General features: G+C 39.4%; 1 protein-coding gene across 1 annotated transcript in view; it reads left to right on the top strand.

The window, feature by feature from the left end:
• Positions 1-14,089, top strand: part of EIF2B3 (eukaryotic translation initiation factor 2B subunit gamma) — a 155,662-nt gene that overhangs the window by 115,096 nt on the left and 26,477 nt on the right. Inside the window, exon 7 of the mRNA XM_065879906.1 lies at positions 13,717-13,844. Within this exon, the coding sequence (XP_065735978.1) occupies positions 13,717-13,844 (128 nt within the window). The remainder of the gene's footprint in view (positions 1-13,716; positions 13,845-14,089) is intronic.

Raw genomic sequence — 14,089 nt, 5'->3', positions numbered from 1 at the left:
GTTAAAAAGGGGAAAAGGATATCATAGAATACTGTATACCAAATACTTGGTTCTAAAGTCAGTACCTTTTAATCTAAAACAATTCCCTGTTTACTCTTCCAGATTATATCTGTTTTCTTTGAAGGAAAAAAATTAAAAACTGAAAACAAAGCATAGGGTTAACTCAGCAATCACCTTTTCTTCCCAGTTACAGCTCTGCTGAGAGAAGAGGCAAGAAAACCCAAGCCTTTAGTATTCTCCTCTGCAGACTTGAGTTCCAGGCCCTATAAAAGTAGGTTTTCTGTTCTACCTCTTTGCTAACTAATATTTTGAAGGACTGACTTGAAGTGGAAGACATTTAGAGGATTTTAAGTCTCTTTTGATTTACTTACAAAGACAGAAAAGCCAGAATGCAAAAGTAGCCAAATTTTTCCATTTGCCGTGGACATAATTTTTAGACTTCCCCTGAAAACTTAGAGCCACAAGGAGGACCTGATCACAGATCAAGGCAAAATGCTAAAAATAACAGATTTAAGCAGAACTAAACTAAAACATTTCAAATGTTGGATTTTTAATGCTAGTAATATTAATAATACAGAAATGTATTTAGAGTTCATTACATTTCCAAATCAGGAAAGCTCTGCTTCCTATCTCCAAAAATCAGAAGGAAAAATTATTGCCAGCTGTCTGGCCTAGAGGGATTACACTCAATCATTCACACAGTCACTCATTCGTTTATTCAAATAAATATTTATTTAGCACTGACTGAATGTTTACTGGTAGAGATACAGTAAGCAGAAAATTTTAAATCCTGTGGAAAGTGCTGTGGTTGCAGAAAACATGGGATACTAGTTAATATGGTATAGTGGAAAGAGTCATAGGCTTTGAGATAGATGTGGAGTAAGTTTCTGCTCTGCCAGTTATAAAAGCTGTGTTAACCTTAAGAAAGATAATTAACCTTTCTAGGCCTTGATTTCCTCACTTATAAAATGAGGACCATAATACCTACCTTGAGGATTGCTGTAAGAATTTGAGATACGTGTATTAATTTCCTAGCATGGAACTCGCACATGATATGGATTCAAAAACAATACATACAGACCTACTAGAGAATGGACTTGAGGACACGGGGAGGGGGAAGGGTAAGCTGGGACAAAGTGAGAGAGTGGCATGGACATATATACACTACCAAATGTAAAATAGATAGCTAGTGGGAAGCAGCTGCATAGCACAGGGAGATCAGCTCGGTGCTTTGTGACCACCTAGAGGGATGGGATACGGAGGGTGGGAGGGAGGGAGATGCAAGAGGGAAGAGATATGGGGACATATGTATATGTATAACTGATTCACTTTGTTATAAAGCAGAAACTGACACACCATTGTAAAGCAATTATACTCTAATAAAGATGTTTAAAAAATACATACAATTATTGTCTTTGCTATGAGAGTACAGAAACCTACAAGTGCTACAAAAGCCTTCCAATGAGAGATGATATTTGAGAGCAGTCTTATGGCTCCGTAAGTTTTCACAAAGTTAACACTCCCTTGTAACTACTATTCAAGTCAAAAACTAGAACATTACCCAGTTTCCAGACGCTCCCTTTAAACAACTATCCCCCCAACACACAAAAGTAACCACTATCTTGAGCATTAAATAAATTTAAGAAGATAAGACCAGATTTATACTTTAGAAAAATCACTGTGCCTGCAACACAAGAGGATGGATTGAAGGAAGAAGAGACATGATCAAATTGTGCTTTAGAAAGGGTGTTCTGTCTGTAATATAAAGGATAGATTTCAAGAGGTAAGACTGGAGGAAGAGAAACCAATTAAAAGCAGCTGAAGGAATCCAGGCAAATAATGACAGTGGCTTAGACTAGGCAGTAGCGGTAGAGATGGAGAGTTGACAGTTTTGAAAGATTTGGCGGATAAAATCAGCAGTGTTTGGTGACTGGTTGTATGTGAGGAGTGGAGGAAGGAGGAGGAGTCAAGATGATTACCACATTTCTGGCTTGGGTGACTAAATGAATTTCCGTATCACTAAGCAAGGTAATCAGTGTTTGGGGTTGGGGGGAGCATGTTTGAGAGAAAGATGGTGAGTTCAGTTTTAGACATGGTGTTTAAGGTACCTGTGGGTCATCTAAATGGTGGCAGAGTCCATCAGGCAGTTGAAAATGTGAGACTAAACTAAAGAAGAGAGGTCTTGGCTATGCGTCTACCTTTGGAAATGAGCTGCAAAGAAGCCACCAAGTGATCTATCTCAGGGAAACAAATAGCATGAGAAAAATACAGGCAAAAAGAAAAATCCTGAGAAACACCAAATATTTTAGGGGAAACAAAGAAAGAGGTATCAGAAATAGGAACAGGTCAAGAGAGTGATGCCACAGAAAGTAAGGGAAGAATGGCCGATGACTGTGAAATTTGGAAGATTCAAAAAATATTTTTAAAATACTACCCATAATTCTACTATTGTGAGATAATTGGGAACATTTTAGTGTATTTCTTTCCATCATTTTATTTATTTTTATATATACATATACACACTTCAGATTGTGCTGTAGAAATAAGTGCTTTCTGCTTTTTTTTTAATTTTTGAATTTTATTTTATTTTTTTATAGTTATCCATTTTATACATATTAGTGTATACATGTCAATCCCAATCTCCCAATTCATCACACCACCATCCCCACCCCCACGAGTCACTTTCCCCTCTTGGTGTCCATATGTTTGTTCTCTACATCTGTGTCTCTATTTCTGCCCTGCAAACTGGTTCATCTGTACCATTTTTCTAGGATCCACATATCTGCATTAATATACGATATTTTTTTTCTCTTTCTGACTTACTTCACTCTGCATGACACTCTCTAGATCCATCCATGTCGCTACAAATGACCCAATTTTGTTCCTTTTTATGGCTGAGTAATATTCCATTGTATATATATGTACCACATCTTCTTTATCCATTCATCTGTCGATCGACATTTAGGTTGCTTCCGTGACCTGGCTATTGTAAATAGTGCTGCAGTGAACATTGGGGTGCATGTGTCTTTGAATTATGGTTTTCTCTGGGTATATGCCCAGTAGTGGAATTGCTGGGTCATATGGTAATTCTATTTTTCTTTTTTAAGGGACCTCCATATGGTTCTCCATAGTGGCTGTATCAATTTACATTCCCACCAACAGTGCAAGAGGGTTCCCTTTTCTCCACACCCTCTCCAGCATTTGTTGTTTGCAGATTTTCTGATGATGCCCATTCTAACTGGTGTGAGGTGATACCTCATTGCAGTTTTGATTTGCATTTCTCTAAAAATTAGTGATGTTGAGCAGCTTTTCATGTGCTTCTTGGCCATCTGTATGTCTTCTTTAGAGAAATGTCTATTTAGGTGTTCTGTCCATTTTTTAATTGGGTTGTTTGTTTTTTTAATATTGAGCTGCATGAGCTGTTTATGTATTTCGGAGATTAATCCTTTGTCCGTTGATTCGTTTGCAAATACTTTCTCCCATTCTGAAGATTGTCTTTCCATCTTGTTTATGGTTTCCTTTGCTGTGCAAAAGCTTTTAAGATTCATTAGGTCCCATTTGTTAATTTTTGTTTTTATTTCCATTACTCTAGGAGGTGGATCAAAAAAGATTTTGCTGTGATTTATGTCAGAGGGTGCTCTTCCTATGTTTTCCTCTAAGAGTGTTATGGTGTCCGGTCTTACATTTAAGTCTCTAATCCATTTTGAGTTTATTTTTGTGTTTGGTGTTAGGGAGTGTTCTAATTTCATTCTTTTTTTTTTTTTTTTTTGCCCCGGACGCGCAGGCTCAGCAGCCATGGCTCACGGGCCCAGCGTCTCCGCGGCATGTGGGATCCTCCCGGACTGGGGCACGAACCCGAGTCCTCTGCATTGCAGGCGGACTCTCAACCACTGAGCCACCAGGGAAGCCCTAATTTCATTCTTTTACATGTAGCTGTCCAGTTTCCCCAGCACCACTTATTGAAGAGACTGTCTTTTCTCCATTGTATATCCTTGCCTCCTTTGTCATAGATTAGTTGACCATAGGTGCATGGGTTTATCTCTGGGATTTCTATCCTGTTCCATTGATCTATATTTCTGTTTTTGTGCCAGTACCATATTGTCTTGATTACTGTAACTTTGTAGTATACTCTGAAATCAGGGAGTCTGATGCCTCCAGCTCTGTTTTTTTCCTTCAAGACTGCTTTGGATGTTCGGGGTCTTTTGTGTCTCCATACAAATTTTAAGATTTTTTTGTTCCAGTTCTGTAAAAAATGCCATTGGTAATTTGATAGGGATTGCATTGAATCTGTAGGTTGCTTTGGGTAGTATAGTTATTTTCACAATATTGATTCTTCCAATCCAAGAACATGGTATATCTCTCCGTCTGTTGGTATCATCTTTAATTTCTTTCATCAGTGTCATATAGTTTTCTACATACAGGTCTTTTGTCTCCCTAGGTAGGTTTATTGCTAGGTATTTTATTCTTTTTGTTGCAGTGGTAAATGGGAGTGTTTCCTTAATTTCTCTTTCACTTTTTTCATCATTAGTGTATAGGAATTCAAGAGATTTCTGTGCATTAATTTTGTATCCTGCAACTTTACCAAATTCATTGATTAGCTCTAGTAGTTTTCTGGTGGCATCTTTAGGATTCTCTAGATATAGTATCATGTCATCTGCAAACAGTGACAGTTTTACTTCTTCTTTTCCAATTTGTATTCCTTTTATTTCTTTTTCTTCTCTGATTGCTGTGGCTAGGACTTCCAAAACTATCTTGAATAGTGGTGAGAGTGGGCTTCCTTGTCTTGTTCCTGATCTTAGAGGAAATGCTTTCAGTTTTTCACCATTGAGAATGATGTTTGCTGTGGGTTTGTCATATATGGCCTTTATTATGTTGAGGTAGGTTCCCTCCATGCCCACTTTCTGGAGAGTTTTTATCATAAATCGGTGTTGAATTTTGTCAAAAGCTTTTTCTGCATCTATTGAGATGATCATATAGTTTTTCTTCTTCAATTTGTTAATATGGTGTATCACATTGATTGATTTGCGTATATTGAAGAATCCTTGCATCCCTGGGATAAATACCACTTGATCATGGTGTATGATCCTTTTAAAGCATTGTTGGATTCTGTTTGCTAGAATTTTGTTGAAGATTTTTGCATCTATATTCATCAGTGATATTGGTCTGTAATTTTCTTTTTTTTTGTAGTATTTTTGTCTAGTTTTGGTTACAGGGTGATGGTGGCCTCATAGAATGAGTTTGGGAGTGTTCCTTCCTCTGCAATTTTTTGGAAGAGTTTGAGAAGGATTGGTGTTAGCTCTTCTCTAAATGTTTGATAGAATTCACCTGTGAAGCCATCTGGTCCTAGACTTCTGTTTGTTGGAAGATTTTTAATCACAGTTTCAATTTCACTACTTGTGATTGGTATGTTCATATTTTCTGTTTCTTTCCTATTCAGTCTTGGAAGGTTATACCTTTCTAAGAATTTGTCCATTTCTTCCAGGTTGTCCATTTTATTGGCGTAGAGCTGCTTGTAGTAGCCTCTTAGGATGCTTTGTATTTCTGTGGTGTCTGTTGTAACTTCTCCTTTTTCATTTCTAATTTTATTGATCTGAGTCCTCTCCCTCTTTTTCTTAATGAGTGTGGCTAATGGTTTATCAACTTTATCTTCTCAAAGAAACTGCTTTTAGTTTTATTGATCTTTGCTATTGTTTCCTACATTTCTTTTTCATTTATTTCTGCTCTGTTCTTTATGATTTCTTTCCTTCTACTAACTTTGGGTTTTGTTTGTTCTTCTTTCTCTGTTCCTTTAGGTGTAAGGTTAGATTGTTTATTTGAGATCTTTCTTGTTTCTTGTGGTAGGATTGCATTGCTATAAACTTCCCTCTTAGAACTGCTTTTGCTGCATCCCATAGGTTTTGGATCGTCGTGTTTTCGTTGTCATTTGTCCCTAGGTATTTTTTGATTTCCTCTTTGATTTCTTCAGTGATTTCTTGGTTATTTAGTAACATATTGGTTAGCCTCCATGTGTTTGTGTTTTTTACGTTTTTTTCCCTGTAATTGATTTCTAATCTCATAGCGTTGTGGTCAGAAAAGATGCTTGATATGATTTCAATTTTCTTAAATTTACTGAGGCTTGATTTGTGACCCAAGATGTGATCTATCCTGGAGAATGTTCCGTGCGCACTTGAGAAAAAAGTGTAATCTGCTGTTTTTTTGGATGGCATGTCCTATAAATATCAACTAAATCTATCTGGTCTCTTGTGTCATTTAAAGCTTGTGTTTCCTTACTAATTTTCTGTCTGGATGATCTGTCCATTGGTGTAAGTGAGGTGTTCAAGTCCCCCACTATTACTGTGTTACTGTTGATTTCCTCTTTTATAGCTGTTAGCATTTGCTTTATGTATTGAGGTGCTCCTATGTTGGGTGCATATATATTTATAATTGTTATATCTTCTTGGATTGATCCCTGATCATTATGTAGTGTCCTTCCTTGTCTCTTGTAACAGTCTTTATTTTAAAGTCTATTTTATTTGATATGAGTATTCTACTCCAGCTTTCTTTTGATTTCCGTTTGCATGGAGTATCTTTTTCCATCCCCTTGCTTTCAGTCTGTATGTGTCCCTAGGTCTGAAGTGGGTCTCTTGTAGACAGCATATATATGGGTCTTGTTTTTGTATCCATTCAGCAAGCCTGTGTCCTTTGGTTAGAGCATTTAATCCATTCACATTTAAGGTAATTATCAATATGTATGTCCCTGCTACCATTTTCTTAATTGTTTTGGGTTTGTTTTTGTAGGTCCTTTTCTTGTCTTGTATTTCCCACTTAGAGAAGTTCCTTTAGCATTTGTTGTAGAGCTGGTTTGGTGGTGCTGAATTCTCTTAGCTTTTGCTTGTCTGTAAAGCTTTTGATTTCTCCATTGAATCTGAATGAGATTGTTTCCGGGTAGAGTAATCTTGGTTGTAGGTTCTTCCCTTTCATCACTTTAAATATGTCATGTCACTCCCTTCTGGCTTGTAGAGTTCCTGCTGAGAAATTACCTTTTAACCTTATGGGAGTTCCCTTGTATGTTATTTGTCGTTTTTCCCTTGTTGCTTTCAATAGTTTTTCTTTGTCTTTAATTTTTGTCAATTTGATTACTATGTGTCTCAGCATGTTTCTCCTTGGGTTTATCCTGCCCAGGACTCTCTGCACTTCCTGGACTTGGGTGGCTATTTCCTTTCCCGTGTTAGGGAAGTTTTTGATTATAATGTCTTCAAATATTTTCTCTGGTCCTTTCTCTCTCTCTTCTCCTTCTGGGACCCCTATAATGCGAATGTTGTTGCACTTAATGTTGTCCCAGAGGTCTCTTGGGCTGTCTTCATTTCTTTGCAATCATTTTTCTTTATTCTGTTCTGCAGCAGTGAATTCCACCATTCTGTCTTCCAGGTCACTTATCCATTCTTCTGCCTCAGGTATTCTGCTATTGATTCCTTCTAGTGTATTTTTCATTTCAGTTATTGTATTGTTCATCTCTGTTTGTTTGTTCTTTAATTCTTCTAGGTCTTTGTTAAACATTTCTTGCATCTTCTCAACCTTTGCCTCCATTCTTTCTCCGAGGTACTGGATCATCTTCACTATCATTATTCTGAATTCTTTTTCTGGAAGGTTGCCTATCTCCACTTCATTTAGTTGTTTTTCTGGGGTTTTATCTTGTTCCTTCATCTGGTACATAGCCCTCTGCCTTTTCATCTTGTCTGTCTTTCTGTGAATATGGTTTTTGTTCCACAAACTAGAGGATTGTAGTTCTTTTTTTTTTTTTAATTTTAATATTTATTTATTTATTATTCTGGCTGTACCATGTCTTAGTTGCGGCACACATGATCTTTCTTGCAGCATGTGGGCTCTTAGTCGTGACATGTGAATTTCTTAGTTGTGGCATGCATGCGGGATCTAGTTCCCTGACCAGGGATTGAACCCAGGTCCCCTGCATTAGGGTCACGGAGTCTTTACCCACTAGACCACCAGGGAAGTCCCAGGATTGTAGTTCTTGTTGCTTCTGCTGTCTGCCGTCTCTTATTTCTTTATTCAGTATTATTTCATGAGCATTTTCCTGTGTCATTAAAAAATTCTTTGTGATCTAAAAAATTCTTTATGATCAGAGTTTTGCCTATATGCTATTCTATTACCTATGTGTTTGATTGTTCTTCCATTGTTGGATATTTGGTTGTTCTCTATTTTTTAACATTAAACATTTTTGTGCAAAGATTCTTTTTTATTATCTGATTATGTTGTTTATTCAGCAAATATTTATTGAGCATGATGTATTTTCCTTAAGATAGATTTATAGAAGTAGAATTATAGGATAAGATAATATGAATGTCTTCAAGACCTTTGTTATGTATTGCCAATTACTTTTCAGAAAAGATTTTACCAGTTTATACATTGTATGAGAAGCACCCTTATCACTAATGAGAATTATTTTATATCTGCTAACTTGTGAGAGAAACTGCATCTTTTTTTGATACTTATTTCTTTAAAATATTTTTATATAGTTTTGAACATTTATATCTATTTACCTATTAAAAATATTAATCTTTTGTCCTGTATGTAACAATTATTTTGTCTTTTTTATTTGGTGGAGTTATTTGTTTGCATCTGATAGTCAAATCTGTTGTTCTCCTTTGTGATTTCTTATTTCTTAGGAGCTTATAATTTTATGACATGAGGCAGGTGTTTCTGGGAAGACTGTGTATGAGAGGGAAGGGGGAAAGTGAGGTTGCCGAGGCCCAGAACAGTGGACCCAGCTGCTGGTCTTCAGCCCCAAGGTCAGGATGCTCACAGTGGGTCATAGTGGCCTGTCCCACTTCTTGGCACAGCTTTGAGCTACCTCTAGTTTGAGTACAGTGCAGGAAGAGTAATTTTGTCCTCCATTGTGCTGCTAGGCCAACCGCATTATGAGAATTGACCTGATTGCTGAGCCCCAGCAGAGGTAGGTGGGACCTGGCAGGAATGCTTCAGCTCTTCTCCCCAGATCCTTGTCTGGTCTCCTTAAAGGGTTCTGCCTAAAAGGGCTGTGTGCCAAGGCTTGTTTGCTTGCCTCTTGCAGTGAGAGTTCTGTTTGGCCTATAGGGTAAATATCGTGGCTCCAAAATCCCCCAGCTGTCCATGCTTTGTCATTTCTTCAAAGGGAACTGACTTGTTTTCCACCAGAGGGGGCCAAGGAACATTTGCTACCCACACTGGCTTGGAGCATTAAAAGGGGAGAAAAAAGCTAAGAGTAAGTGTTATTTCATTCTTTGAATTTATATGGAAATTTTTAATCTCCATCAAAGGATCAGAAGAAAAAGCACATTGAAATTCAATACAAGAGCTTCCAGCTTACACAGAATTCTTCAAAGATGTTTGACTTGATCTTTTAAAAATGACAAAAGCCATGAACTGTGTAGCTCCAGGGTTCCTAATTTTGCTTACCCTCCTCAGCCTCCACCTCTGTCTTGCCTCCCTACCTACACTCCATCTGTGTGGTCCTGTGTCAGCCTGCAGAGCTTCTTTGAATAGGGGCTGGGAGAGAGGGTGGGAAGTATGAAGCAGCAGTCAGGTTTATAGGGCTGCTTATACATTAACCCCTCTCTCAGGCCACATTATCTCATCTTTCAGAGTCTTGTAACTGGTCTCTCTGTTCATTCTCCTTATTCCAAGCCTATTTTCACTGCTATCAGAATTACCTTATTAAGAAATAAAACTGATCGTGTCACTTTCCTGCTTAAAAACTACCACTGGCTTGTCTCAGTCCAAACTGTCTAGACTGCCACAGAAGGCTTTCATGATCTGGCTCCATTGCCTCCTTAATCAACCTCATCTCCTACTCTTCTCCTTAAATCCATGATCAGGCTACTTTCCACTGGATTTTGAATTCTTTGAGGGCAGAAACAGTATATTTCCAAGGCACAGAACAGTGACTGGCATATTACTACAGTCTTATTAAATGCTAAATTAATTAACTAGTGATTTAAAATTCTAACAAGGTCACAGTATGAGAGAGAAAACTAAAAATCATATGGTAGTCTTTCATTTCCTTTGCTAAGTATAAATCAGAAGCATACTCACTGTGCTAAGGATCAGGTTCCTTCTTCCCCATTACAGATTGTTGGTCATTTAGACCCAACATCCTGGCTCGATACCCATGAGGAAGCACCATGCCTCCAGGGACCCAACGAGGCCAAATGAAAGAGAGCTCCGAAGCTCTTGACCAAGGTTGCTTACTGCTCGTATCCGAGTGATATAGTACAGGAATGTTTTTGCCTTCTGGAGGTTCTTCTACACATTGATCTTTGGTCTGATTTTCTTTCTGTAAGTGGTGTCCTAGACTCATCTGATTTCATGAAAGTAAATTGAAGTTAACTTTGTTGTGGAAATTCTTTGATAGCCATTGATAAATAAGTACAACTGTTATAATGTGAGGGAGCCCACTCTTAAGTAGAAGGGAAGTTGAAATCTGTGTGGGAACTACTTAGTCATCAGAATGATTTTTTTTTTTTTTTTTTTTGCGGTGCGCAGGCCTCTCACTGTTGTGGCCTCTCCCGTTGCGGAGCACAGGCTCCGGACGTGCAGGCTCAGCGGCCATGGCTCACGGGCCCAGCCGCTCCACGGCATGTGGGATCTTCCCGGACCGGGGCACGAACCTGTGTCCCGCTGCATCGGCAGGTGGACTCTCAACCACTGCGCCACCAGGGAAGCCCCATCAGAATGAATTTTAAATTTGCGAAGTCTGAATCAAGCCAGGAGAGTAGTACCATAGAAGCTATGAGAAAATGAAAGACAAGAAACTTAAAGAAGAACCTAAAGTTGTAAAATTTGATAATTTGCATAAAAATAGAAGAATCACCTGTAATTCCTCTACTGTGAGGGAGTGTAGAGTAGAAATTGTGTATATAGCCTTTGAAAAGTATTATTCAACCTGTTAGTGTCAGAAAATGTTTTAATCCATTACCATAACAGAATAAAGGAGAAAAAAAATACAATGAGCTCCATAGATGCAAGAAAAAAATTTTTTTAGTAAAAGTCAGTACCCATTCATTGATGAAAGCTCTTATCAAGTTAGGAATAAAAGAGAAGTTCCTTAACCTGATAAAGGGTATTTATAAAACCAATAACATGTGCCAGGTATTGGCTATAAAGCATGAAGCCCAATATCTACACATAGAGGACAGTCAATAAATGGTGGCTTTGATGATAGGGGAAAAAAACAGTAACAATCATCAGTCTAAATGATAAAATAGAAAAATTCCCTTTAAAATCGAGAATGAGTAAGGATGACTGAAGGACTCGCAGGGTGGCTCACCGCGCTGTGTAAAGTTTTCTCTGCGGGGGGCTGGGTTCACACGGTACATTCGGCCTCAGTGTGAGGGTCAGGACTCTGAGCGGCGGGCTGTCCCGGGGCTCCCGTAGGAGTCTAGGGAGGGGCATGGGTCTGGGGCACCCCCATCACAGGCTCCGGCATTCCTCCCCCTTTCTCGCGAGCCGCGTTTCTAGCCCTGGGGCCTCAGGCTCACCCCACTGGTTGGCCCGGAGCCTCTGTTTCCTCCTAGCTCTGGGCGCCGCAGTCCCCTCCTGAGAGTTCCCCCTCTCCCCATCCTTTCACCGGTGTGACTTTGCCCCCAGGGGACTTTTAGTCACGTGCGGAGGCATTGTTTCTGTTGTTACAAATGAGAGGGGCTGCTAGTGGCATCTAGTGTGTGGAGGCCGCGGATGCTGCTGGACGGCCTACACTGCACTGAACAGCACCTGTGACAAAGCATTATCTATAGTGCCCTGGTTTGGAAACCCTGCTCTACGGTCTTACAGTCTACAAAGCCCTGGAGAACTTAAAGACAAGTTATCTCTGGAGTTCAAGTTTGAGTTGAAACCAGCCTCAAGTTTCACCTGTCCTCACTGACCCGTGGATTTCTGTGTGACCAGGTGGCTTTGGAAGAACTACCAATACGTCCTGGCATTTGTCTTTGCCATTGAGGAAATCAGTAAGGACTCCCATCTGCTCCCCAATCTGTCCTTGGGTTTCAGCCTCTACAATGCCTTTCCCAGTGACCAGAGGACCTTGGAAAGTACCCTGTTTTGGCTGTCTGAAGGAAATCAGACTCTCCCTAACTACAACTGCCAGGGACAGAGAAAATCTGTGGCCATTGTTATAGGAACCGCGTTGGCATTTTCAGCCGAGATTGGAACAGTCCTGGAGCCCTACAGAAGCCCACAGGTCACATATGGTCTTTTGATCCCATCCTGAGTGATAAAGACCAGTTCTCATCGCTCTAACAGATGGCCACTACGGACAGCTCCCTGGCTCAAGGAATGATGTGGTTATTGCTGCATTTTGGCTGGACCTGGGTGGCGCTATTTGTATCTGATGATTTGAAAGGCGAGCAGTTCCTCTGGTATCTGAAAGCAGAGATGGTGAAGAAAGGTAAATGCCCTCCAGAAGCAGGACCTGCATTGATCACCTGATGGCATCTGGAGCTGCATCCGTTTCTGAGGAAAATCCAATTTACCAACAGTGCTGGAGACCACATATCCTTAGATGAAAAACAGAACCGTGTGACACGATAGGATATCCAGAACGCTGTGAATTTTCCTGCTGGTCTTGGGCTGCTGGTTAAAGTAGGAGAGTTTGTCACCAATATTCCATATGGTCAAGGCCTGGTCATCAATGAAGAGATGATAGAATGGTCTGTTGTCTTCAAAGAGGTACAGAGTCATTTCAGTCTTGGAGATAGACATTAAGGAGGTATCTGAAGCATGTCCGGATATATGAGACTGAGTATGCACCTCCTTAACTCAGCCCTAAATTCACATTTCACATTTAAACTTTTTTCTGTGTCATCTTACCCACATATATTCTGAGCTAATGCCTATAGAAAGAACAGGTGTCTGTATAAGCTCTTGTTTTAAATTTCAGGTGTGTCTGTTCATGCAGCGATCGAGTGAATAAAATGAATGGAGTTACGAAGTTAAAAAAAAAAAAAGGATGACTATTAGTGCTTCTATTCAGCATTAGTATATTGGAGGTCTTAGCCAATATGGTAAGATAATGGAAAATAAGGATTAGAAAGGAAGAAAGAAAATTGTTGTTTACACAGTTGGTATGATTGCCAGAATCTACAGATAAAATATTAGTATTAAGATTGTTTATCAAGGCAATTGGCTACAAGATCAAAATACAGTGAATTGAGTTTCTGTTGACCAAGAAGAAGAAAATAATTGTTTAAAAGGCACCATTTATAACAACAAAAAAACTAAGATACTCCAGATTAATCTTACAGAAAATACGCAAGACCTTTATAGAAAATGTTTTATGTTTTTTTAAATAACTTTTTTTCAAAAGGCCAGAGCATTCTACCTTCTCATGGGTTATTGCCAGTTAATAGTCAAAGCACCATGTTAAGATACACACACGTGCACACACATACAAACATGCAGGCACACACTTCATAGATAAGTCTTGTAAAAGACCATTTTCTGCATAGATCAGGGAAAGGGCGTCTCAGACTCAGTACACTACCCTCCCACCTCCAGTCTGAAGCTGATAGAGAATGTAGATCCTCTGCTTCTCCAGAACTGCCAAATCCTTGTCATTTCTAATCTCTATCAGTCCCAAGGTGGCATGACAGGAAGGAATTTGGCTTTTCCTTGGATGCACAGTTTTTGATTCTGATTGGATCCAGATAGTCAGATTTCTCATGTTTGACCACTCTTTCTTCCTAGGTCAATCACTTCCATCCGGAGCGAACTGATTCCATACCTAGTAAGAAAACAGTTCTCCTCAGCTTCATCACAACAAGGACAGGAAGAAAAAGAAGAGGATCTAAAGAAAAAAGAGCTGAAGTCTTTAGGTCAGTGCTTGAGTTGGTGCAGTAAGGTAGGGGTAACAATACCTTTGGAAGAGTGGCTGGGCAACTTAGCCCAGCCCAAGATGCCTGTCTCAAGGCAGCAGGTTTTCATCTAGCCAAGAGTTAGGACAGGCTAGCTGACGCCACTCCCTGAGCTCTGGGTGGGCTTGCTCAAGCAAATCCTGTCACTGTGCTCTTCAGGGACAGGCTAATCATGCCTCAGGTCCATTCTCTGGTTAACAGCTCTG

This window comes from Phocoena phocoena, chromosome 1, assembly GCF_963924675.1.
Source record: "Phocoena phocoena chromosome 1, mPhoPho1.1, whole genome shotgun sequence".
NCBI lineage: Eukaryota > Metazoa > Chordata > Mammalia > Artiodactyla > Phocoenidae > Phocoena > Phocoena phocoena.
Note: the sequence above shows the minus strand (reverse complement) of the source record. Positions and strands in the feature narration are given on the sequence as shown.